This window comes from Micrasema longulum, unplaced genomic scaffold, assembly GCF_059751315.1.
Source record: "Micrasema longulum isolate JH-2025_06_02 unplaced genomic scaffold, ASM5975131v1 h1tg003021l, whole genome shotgun sequence".
NCBI classification, from domain to species: Eukaryota; Metazoa; Arthropoda; class Insecta; order Trichoptera; family Brachycentridae; genus Micrasema; species Micrasema longulum.
Genome location: NW_028280129.1, coordinates 1 through 11,383, shown reverse-complemented (window position 1 = coordinate 11,383; position 11,383 = coordinate 1). Strand labels below are relative to the sequence as shown.

At 33.8% G+C, this 11,383-nt stretch overlaps 1 protein-coding gene across 1 annotated transcript; it reads left to right on the top strand.

Moving 5' to 3' along the window:
* Positions 1-3,025: 3,025 nt before the first annotated feature.
* l(2)37Bb (FAD-dependent oxidoreductase domain containing lethal (2) 37Bb) lies at positions 3,026-11,336 on the top strand. The gene is made up of 4 exons (XM_088241693.1): positions 3,026-3,340; positions 7,468-7,806; positions 7,978-8,275; positions 10,990-11,336. Exons 2-4 carry the CDS (start codon positions 7,492-7,494, stop codon positions 11,334-11,336), a joined length of 960 nt encoding a protein of 319 aa, XP_088097819.1. The 5' UTR covers positions 3,026-3,340; positions 7,468-7,491.
* Positions 11,337-11,383: the final 47 nt, after the last annotated feature.

The window sequence follows — 11,383 nt, the reverse complement described above, 5'->3', positions numbered from 1 at the left end:
TTTTTACAAAAAAAAACAAACATCATGCAAGTTTGGATTTATTTAGCAAAACAAAACAAAAAAATACAACAAAAAAAACAAAAATAAAGAGAAAAAAAAACAAAAAAAACGAAACAAAAAAAAACACAAACCAAAAAAAACAAAAAACACGAAGCTTTTTAGAAATATTAATATTAAATAAAATATCTGGTTATTATTACTCAGTATTTTTATTTTTAATAAATAATAAAAATTACGGGCTATTTTTGCCAAGAAAGTCAGATGATGTGATGACAAATAATTCATGTCAATTGACTGGAGATCAGAGCCCGGTGTATGTAATTTCTGGAAGGCTGAACTTCCTCATTGGTTTAAGATGAAAAAGATACTAGCCCTCAACTTGGAAGCATGGATTTAAAATTACCAAAGACCGCAGTAAAATATTGTAAAGTTACGGTCAGTTATTTATGTAAATTACGGTTTGTAAATTATATTTTTTAATAAAAAAAGAAGAATAACGATAAAATTATCCGCTGGTCATTTACATTTTTATGATGTTTGTTTTTTACAAAAAAAAAACAAACATCATGCAAGTTTGGATTTATTTAGCAAAACAAAACAAAAAAATACAACAAAAAAAACAAAAATAAAGAGAAAAAAAAACAAAAAAAACGAAACAAAAAAAAACACAAACCAAAAAAAACAAAAAACACGAAGCTTTTTAGAAATATTAATATTAAATAAAATATCTGGTTATTATTACTCAGTATTTTTATTTTTAATAAATAATAAAAATTACGGGCTATTTTTGCCAAGAAAGTCAGATGATGTGATGACAAATAATTCATGTCAATTGACTGGAGATCAGAGCCCGGTGTATGTAATTTCTGGAAGGCTGAACTTCCTCATTGGTTTAAGATGAAAAAGATACTAGCCCTCAACTTGGAAGCATGGATTTAAAATTACCAAAGACCGCAGTAAAATATTGTAAAGTTACGGTCAGTTATTTATGTAAATTACGGTTTGTAAATTATATTTTTTAATAAAAAAAGAAGAATAACGATAAAATTATCCGCTGGTCATTTACATTTCGACACTGGAAAGAAAAAAGTTACCAAGCGACATGTATAGCTATTTTACGGAAAAGCCAATTTGAGTTTTTTTTTTAGTTAATAAAGAACTTTGTATTTTTCTAAATTAATTTAATGGGGAAATATAACATATACTACGAATACCGATAAAAATATGTGTAAGGGATTTGGAAAAATTCGTTGTATTTTCAAAATCAATGTGGACATTGTGGAGAAATGTTTTCATGAATAACTTGAAAATACAAATTATTAAAAAACATGTTTCTACAAAACCGCGATATGTTGTCAATTGTGACCTCAAGATTCACGACAATATTTAATTTAAATTTAAAAGGTCACAAACAATGTTCAAAATTTAATCGAATCGTGAAGTTATAGGGGCGTGGCCAATGCCATATGCTCCAGTTAGCAGCGAATGTGGAAAAGTAGAAAAGGAAATTGATATATAGCAGCGAATGTGGAAAAGTAGAAAAGGAAATTGATATTGTTAACTGGATCATATGGACTTCACCAAACGCCTCTAGGAGATCCTATCGCTAACCTGCACTCTCTCCTTCTCCCATCTCAATCCCGGGTTCCTTAGTTCCGTTGAATAAAGCCAAAAGATTGTCATCGACAGGCTGTTTTTTAGTGGTAATTTTAGTACGTAAATACGCGCCATCACGCGTTGAAAAAACTTTCACAACACCAGCCTAGGGTGGCAGCAACCGTAGGTGTAAAAAATAACTAGCTTGGGTTAATGCTTTAACTAAAAAGTGGTTTATACATATTTATAAATAAATCATGTAAGGCATTATACGCCATTTTAATTAATTTGTAAATAACCCAAGTACGTTCCTGTGTAAGATTAAACAGTATTTAAGTTTAAACAGTAAGATAGAGTTTTTTGACGATGTTTTCGGAAATCAAATTCGATTATTTAAACATCGACGTACCGATGTTTTGATATTTTGGTAGGCGATGTTACAACGATGTTTAGCCTTTGATAATAACTAAAATTTGTTGCTAAAGAGAGGGAAAACATTTTTGAGAAGACAATATGGGAGTCTAGGCATTTACAGGGCTTATGACCCGTCATTGGCTTGTTGCAACAAATTTTAATATGAACAACTCCCTAGGGAGAAAATCCAGCCTGTCTGCAAGCATTTGGACATACTCAAAACATTGTTCAAAACAAAAAACTCAAATATAATATAAGGTTATTAACAACAGAAAAATCCACTTTTATGAGTTATAAACCTTGTACATAATAAGCAAGGTAAATAATAAATGCAAGTTGCATATAAAAAACCCTAAATAATATATCGACGATACAAAGGAAAAGTCACTAAGGGACATGAATGTAGTAACTTTACAAAAGAGCCAATCGAAGTTTTTTTTTTATTTATAAAAAATCTCACACATATACTTATTTTTTTGGCGTGATTTCTAGATAAAAGGGCAATACAAGTTTTTTATTCCAATGTTAAATTAATAAGGGTCCATGAAATACTGTAGATAAAAAAAACATTTTTTTACCGCTTATTAGTAGCATAAAAATATATTTAATTAATTAAAATAGGATCCCAGCGAAAACGTCAATTGCATTGGCCACGCCCCTGTAACTTCACGATTCGATTAAATTTTGAACATTGTTTGTGACCTTTTAAATTTAAATTGAATATCGTCTTGAATCTTGAGGTCACAATTGACAACATAACTTTTATACTTACCTACATAATAATAATAAAAAAAAACATCGATATTATTAGTAAGGGTTTCCATAAATACATATCATACTAAATGCTTGATTCGGAATATGACGAAAACTTCCAAATTATTTTTTTATATACATAAAAAAACATATCTGTTTCGATACATCGATTTTGTTGTCAAAACTAACATGTTTTATCCGATATTTTTAGCGGTGTATCGATGTTTTTAAAACGACGATGTATCGTGTGCATCCCTATTCTGTGTCTTATCTGTCAAAGTCAAAAAAGTCGCTCTGATTATAACTACAACCATAGTTCATATAATCTCTGCCTATTTCTATATTATCTGTGATCACTGATAATAACATAACCATAAGAGTAAAATTTGTGATAACCATAACCTATAACCCCGACTGAATTACGTCGGAAAATAATAAATACTATTTAAATATACATCCGTAGTATCTCAAAAAATAATTTTAATCACAGCTGAGAGGGAAGACGGCTATTACTTGGAATTTTCAATAAAATATATCAAAACAGTAACGTAACATTAATATATATATATCTCTGTCTGTAAGTCCTTTTATTTATTTGTTTATGTTTTGAATTGATATCATCGATAATGCTTTTTCTGCTGTTTGGCAAGTTTCTTCCCGGATGTTTTCGTCAATAAGGAAAGCAGTGTCATCAGCAAAGCTTATTATTTTCAAATCGTCTTTTTCTTTAGCTCATAGATCATTTACATATTTAATAGAAATAGGATTGGTCCTAAAACACTGCTTTGAGGTACCCCAAAAGTGATTTGTAGCGGGTCACTCTAAATTCCTTTTATTTGAACTGTTTGGGTTCTATTTGGGAGACAGCTCCTGATCCATGCTTGTTAAGGATCTACAATATCCAGTTTACATAATTTGGCCAATAGTCTGTTATGTGATATTGTATCGATAGCCTTTCTTAGGTCTGAAAATATTCCTGTGCAGGTATTTCTTATTATGTATAATATTTAACTTGTATAGAATTGGGTTGTGGTCCCGTGGCTAGTGTTGCGGACTCACAGGCCAGAGTTCCGAGGTTCAACCCCACTCTACCCCAACTTGATTCCCATTTTCTAATAGTGAATTATTTACAACTCTTTGAAAATGGCCCAAAAATCAAAATATTTGGGTAAATAATAAGAATGCAAATATTTCCTTTAATAAAAAATAAAAAAAAACTTATTTGTTCTTTTCGCTATTCATAAAAGAAAAAATGTCACCAACACGTTGGACATTTAGCTCGAAACCATAAACTCCCCGAGTTTACATTATACCACTTCTTCTTTTCAGTACTGCGATTTCCTACGGCGGTCAGATTATTATTATTATTATTATGGATAACTTTTATAGTGCCATTTTTGTAATATAATACCTCAAGGGCGTTTAACAAAGTGATTCTATAGATAAATAAATCTAATTGAAGCTTTTAAATTTGTAATTTAATTCAAACAATTTATTTTGTTATTACATGCTACGGATTTATTTAAATGATTTAGAGAATAAGTGGGTTCTAAGTTTTTTCCGAAACATCACTTCACTTTCACAGCCTCGCACCTCTGCTGGGAGAGCATTCCATATAATAAGGCCTGCGACTGCAAATGCGCGTTCACTGAATTTAGTGCGCTGTTTGTGTAGAGGTATAATAACTTTTCCTCTCGCCGTAGGCGCAGCTGATCTAAGCGTAAGACCCCTGTCAGCTAGGTCATCTGGAATGCATAGTTTCCTTAGATATTCCGGAGCAGAGTTGTGCATTAATTTATACATAAGCTAACAGAGTTTGTATTCCACCCTCTGTGGAAAACCTAGCCAGTGTAATTCCCGAAGTAGTGGCGTGATATGACTGAACTTAGAGATTCCGAAAATAAGTCTCGCTGCAACATTTAATACAGACCGTAGGCGAGTCATTTTGTTCATTGGTAGACCTGCATAGATATCATTACAATAATTGACTCTAGACACTACAAACGCATTTATTAATTGACGGGCGGCATCAACCGGCAAATTTTTGCGTATGCATTTAATTTGTCTCAGCTGGTAGAAGCATGAACTTATCGTTCTACTTATTTGAGCGTCAAGAGAAAGTTCAGATTTAAGTAAGACTCCCAGTAGTTTAACGGTGGGTATAGCAGTACTCCCTACATTGGGTAGGGCCGTATCTTGGATCAAATTCTGTCGTCTAGCTGAAGCCACCCATAGTTATATATATAGTTGGATAATTTATACAGTGCTATTTTTGTGAAAATCACCTCAAGGTTCCGTTTTTGATGGGTTACCATTAAGTTAGTCTGTTTTCAACCATCCAGTTTCCTATTTTCTCTCAGCTTCAGCTCCTTAAACTGAAAGTAAAGAATAATTTATTATTTTCAAATATTCATTTTTAAAATATTTTACACTTAATTCTACACCCTGACTGTTCAATTCACTCCCTTTACTAGTTGCATTTTAGATTTAAGAAATATTGCATTGCTCTTGCATTGCATTGCATTTATATGATAAAGAGATACATTCATATTTCTGTGTAACTCTTTACTATTGCTACAGCATACTTTAGCATTGTGAAGAATGTACTTAAAATATAAATTTCACTGTATTAAAATATAAATTTCACTGTATTGAAATGCCTATACTTTACTCTGGCAAATTCTATCATGATGGATGGTGTAATTGCTTGGGGTAGTTGTACCAACACAGAGTTGAACCCGGTAGCAAAAGTCATTAATAAGAGCTATCCTAAAAAAGCCCTACAGATATCAGTGACTCACTTTCAAGGAATTTGCAGTGCTTGATATCAGACGATATTTACTGAAGGCATTAGTAGTCACTCATATTAACAGAGACACACCTCTCTCTAAGAGACTCGGAGTTCCAATAGTGATCTGATTTCTCGGCAAATGGTTAAAACTTCTTTGGCACAGACATAGTACTCTTACGTAGGACAAAAAATATATAATGCCAGAACCGTGGAAATGTTGTAAGAGCCTCAAGCTAAAAGGGTTATTGACTGCTTTCCTTAGTGAAGTTGGTCCTGGAGAGCCTGAAAGGTTGATGATACCTGATAGATAGCTAACTCATGTTCTTGTCTAAATTATTCTTTGTTGATTGATTTTTGAAGTTCTTTTTTATTTCCTATTATGTAACCACTTGGACAAGTCTTTTCGACTCGGTGGATGCTCCTGAGAGCCTAAGTTGAAGTCCTTAATAAAGAAATTCAGTGGAGATAAGTCCGCCTCGTTGCGTAGTGGTTGGCGCGTTCGCTTACCATTCTTGAGGTCCTGGGTTTGATTCCTAGCAGGGTGGATGTGAAATATTGATTTCAAAGGTTGTTTAAACTGCAGTATTTCGTTGTTCCTGGACTGACATCTGAAGTGTGGGACTGATGACATAACCTCTATGTAACAGGTGATCGAGATAAGCTGCATTTGGTTTACAAATGTGCCCTGTGCACAACTGGGTGCGGGAAGGAAAATGATGATGATGAACCACTTTTTTCTAAAAATATTTTTTTTGTATATTTATTACATATTGTGTTTTTGGCTAGTAATATAATATATTTTTCACTGTCTTAGAACAGGGTTCTTGCCCTAGTTTGAAAGTTGAATTAATTTTATATACAGTTGAGATAGGTACCACGTTATCGGGGAGGGAACGTTATAGGGGGGACTTGACTCGCGCAGGATGACGTAATCTTCCCGGAACTTGTGGGCAGGGTAGTTTAACGTGACAGTTTAACTTTTTTTTTGTAAATAAGTATTATCTACATCGAGAAAGAATGCGTATGACATCTACCGTGCAAACGTTGGGCCAGGTCCGGATGCCTCAGTGTAATGTTATATGTCAAGTAAAAAGTACGTATTTACCTTACGTACTTGAAAGTGAGTAAGGTTGACCACACCCCAAAACTGTCATAGTGCAGCACTAGGATCATAATCAGGCAGTTGATTTTTTCTCCTCAAAAATATGCATTATTTTATATCACAGTTTACGACCACTTCAAGAAGTTGATACCTAGTTGGTTCTAGTTAGCACTAATAATAATAATAGCTTGCTCGTCAAATAAAGTGATGGGGATGAAATATTTGTCAAACATTGGCACACACTGTTAATAAATTATAGAACACATTTTTACATGTTAAGTTTTAATAAAATAAAAAAAAGTGTGCATCGATTTACTTGATCATAATTTATTCCAAGTATATAACATATTTACTTACTGTATCATGTGAATATCCCTGGGACAGAGCGGCGATGTGCCGATGAGTCATCAATGTTAGTTCCGCTGAATGTGTCTATCAAAGTCAAGGGACACGAACCTACTGGGGACCACCGTTATAGGAAAAAACTACCACAAACATTATAAGAAAAAACCTTATACGAGTGTACGTTATAGGGGGTTTACTGTATATATATATATAAGATAAATAAATTGACAAATGAAACAATATGTCTGTTCTGTTTTTCACAGTTGTAGTGTAAGTAAAACAATTTCTCATCACCCACAGTGGCATTTTTCTGCATAGCGTCTTGTCTAACCAAAGAAGGCAACTAGCCACAATTTGAAATGCCATGTGCTATGCGCTTGTAATGTGTCTATTTAATTATGTGTCATTGGTTCAAGTACATATATTATTTTTATCTTGTTTTATTTTACTCTGATTTTACTTTTAGGTTGTAATCTGTAGATCAAAGTCAATGTTTGTAAAACTCTTGAAGAATAGTTTCTGTCTGAGATGTTACTCAAACTATACAAAAGGGCCTTCGGAAAATCCTCTCAAAAGAACTTTAAGATTACTTTCAAATGAGTACAAAGAAATGTATTCTAATGTTTCTAATAAAAGTCCAAATATTGAGGTGTACAAACATGATAATTCAGACATTCCTGATTTTCCATCACATGTTGATGTGGTTATTATCGGCGGAGGTGTTATGGGCTCCTCCATCGCCTATTGGCTTGGCGAAAAAACTGGAGGAGCATTGAAAGTAGCTGTTATAGAAAAGGACTCAACTGTGAGTACTGAAATGACTTTTACTTGTTAAACAAATAAAAAGTCATGTTAGAAACTGTCATTGTGAGTAAAAAGCGTGTTTTGGAATTTGTTCTAATCTTTGTAGAATCCTAAAATAGTTTTTTTTTCTTAAAAAATATGTATATGCACAAAAATCGTCTTATATTTTCAGTACAGTAAATCATCCACTGTATTATCTGTTGGAGGACTGCGGCAACAATTTTCATTACCTGAAAATATTGAAATGTCTCAATATGGCGCAGAATTTCTTAGAACAGCAAAAAAAAGTATCGGCGTCGACGTACAGTTTACTCCAAGGGGTTATTTATTACTTGCGAATGAAGAAAATGCCGCTACTTTGGAGAGAAATCATAATGTACAGAAGACATACAATGTTAAAAATGCACTATTGACTGTGGACAAACTAAAACATAAATATCCTTGGCTCAACTTGGATGGAATAGCTCTAGGTAAAGTTAATATGTCAAGTATTACGATAGATTTTAATTTATAATTTAAGCCATTCAAAACAACATTACAAATGATATTTGTGGTTATTATTCAAATTTATACGAGGTTTGATAAATAAATACACGGAATATTTTAAATTCCAATTCAAATATGTAATTGAAGGGAGATTTTTCAAAGAGTTCGAAGTCATAATTTATAAATTTCAAAGTAAGAATGCCATTTTTATCACAATTAAAAGCTGCGTAACCAGCAAAAAAAATTGTTCACTATCTGTCACTAAATCCGATACTTTAAGGCTTTAAAATTTCACGCATTTCCTCAAAATGTCTTCAAAAATTCTTATTTTAATATGGCAAATTATCAATGTGTATTTAATTGATCTGATTGCATAACTCGTGTCTGAAATCACTTTGGCATATCATATTTAAAAAAATCACATCTGATAAAAACGGGCAAAACACTTTTTTTCTCTAAATGATATTTTTTGACTTAGGCCACTTTGTAAAATCACTCTTCAACTGTATGAGCCAATTTTTTTTTCCGAGATTGGTATATATGATTATAATTAATATAGTCTCCTTTACTTTCCGCTCTAACCGATATACGAGGGTTGTCTAAAATGTTTCCAAACTCAACATGAAGATGGCAGCACTTGTCAACAAAAATTGGAGAATGTGTTTGCACATGCGAAAGGTACCCATAAAAATTTCGGCCGTTTTGGACGTGCAGTTATCTTTTGACAGTCATTTGAGTGAGTTTCTATAAGTGTTTTTGTAAAAATGGTAAAAATTTTGTATCGGGCTGTTTTTAAATATTTATTTTTGAAAGGCGCCTACACAAATTAAAGACGAGTTAGACACTGTGTATGGAGACCCAGCTCCATCGTATGCCACGGTAAAATTTTGGGCAGCTGAATTTAAACGTGGACGTACCAGCTTGGATGACAATGGACGTTTGGGACAGCCAAAACTGCAACCACTGAAAATAACATCACCCGAGTTCACCAAATGGTGCTGGACAGCCGTCGGATTAAGGTTAGAGAGATACCAGAGTCTATGAACATGTCCAAAGATGTGTTTTTTGCATATTAAAACAAGATTTAGGCAAGAGAAAGCTGACTGTGCGCTGGGTGCTGTGTTTGCTCACTCTGGACCAAAAAGGTGTTCGAATGAACATTTGCACTGCTCTGTTGGTGCAGTTAAGGGGCAATAAATCAGACTTTTGGCGCCGATTAATTACGGTAGATGAAACTGAGATTCACCATGCTACTGCAGAAACAAAAAATCAGTCCAAACAGTGGGCTGCGAAGGGGAAATCAGCCCCAAAAAAGGCAAAATTGCTGGGAAAGTGATGGCGACTGTTTTCTGGGATAGTCATCGATTACCTAAAACAAGGAAAAACTTACGGGTGCATACTCATCATCATCATCATCATTCCCTTCCGCACCTAATGGTGCATATGGCACTGCATTGGTACACCAATCGCAGCGTATCTAGATTATTTTTGTTACATGAAGGTAAGATGATCAGTCTTATGCTTCAGGTGCCAGTTCAAAGACTATGAAATATTCTAGCGTAAAAACACTCTTTCAAACAATATTTCATATCAACCATTTCGGGAATCGAACCCGAGACCTCTTGCATGGTAGACAAATACACTGACCATTACACCACGAGGCTGACAAAACAAGACAAGACGGGTGCATACTACGAATCATTAATTGATAAGTTGAAGACAGAAATCATGGAAAAACGCCCACATTTGAAAAAGAAAAAAAAATTGTTTCACCAAGACAATGCACCTTCTCACATCTCAACGGCCATGGCGAAAATCCACAAATTACAGTTTGAACTGCTTGACCACCCTCCTTACTCACCAGAAATAGCCCCGAGTGACTTTTTTTAAAGTTGCGCTCGGAGGACAGAGATTCTCATCTAATGAGGAGGCCGTCAACTTCATAAATGACTATTTTACAGGGAAAGATGCTTACTACTATTCGGATGGGTTGAAGAGATGGGAGCATCGCTGGGAGAAGTGCATAGAATTTTAAAAGGAGACTATGTAGAAAATAAAAAACAAATTTGAATGAATAAGACTTGTTTCATTGTTAGGTCGTAAACATTTTAGACAACCCTCGTAATGTGCTCCAAATTAAACCTTATGTAAATTAAAATAAAGATGTTTTTTTGCTGTCAGCACGTGTTGTCTGAAGGAGAGTGACTAAATTAATAGACTGAAGATGTCGTGTGTATTGCCCGTGCGTTGCAAAGAACTGTACTTTTGGGCATAGGAATAGGGTTGTTTTTACGTTGATGTATTTTTATATTACAGCTTTTTATTCAACGCGCCGCATTGTGAACGTGTAGTGTAGAGCATGATTTTTTAGTGAGGCATAGCGTCACTTGCCTCACCTGCAAAATCGCCACTGATGCTGGCATAAGTGTATTTTATCCGACGGTGATTATTTTAAAGGGTCAATATTAATATTGAGGAATAAGAATTTTTTAAATATATACAAATTCCGTGTATTTTTGTTATCAAACTGTGTATATTTTGATACATTATTTGTTCAATCATTAAATCACCGAGCATGCTTAAACCAATAAATTATTTAAAAAAACACTTATGAATGAAATGAAATTCCCACATTTTTTGATCTACTGTATATTAAAAACTTTTTGTGATAGCTGGTTTAACTTTTCTGCTGTTGCAGGATGCATTGGATTAGAAAATGAAGGATGGTTTGATCCTTGGTCCCTATTGTCTGGCTTTAAAAATAAAGCTATAAAACAAGGAACAGTTTATGTAAATGCTGAAGCAGTAGGTTTTGGTTCAGAGTTATGTCGCTCTTTAGTAGTACCTGGTGTTGAACCAGGCACATGTCAGAAGCTTACTACACTATTTGTCAAAACGAGTGATCAACGTGTAAGAGACATAACATTTAGTAAATGCATTATTGCGGCTGGTGCAGATTCTGCTAAAGTTGCAGAACTAGCTGATATTGGCACTGGACGCGGTTTGTTGAGTTTGCCACTGCATGTTGAACGAAGGTATTTATAGCATTATATCAACGCGTGGTAGGTGTTATTCTATCAATTCGTTCAATA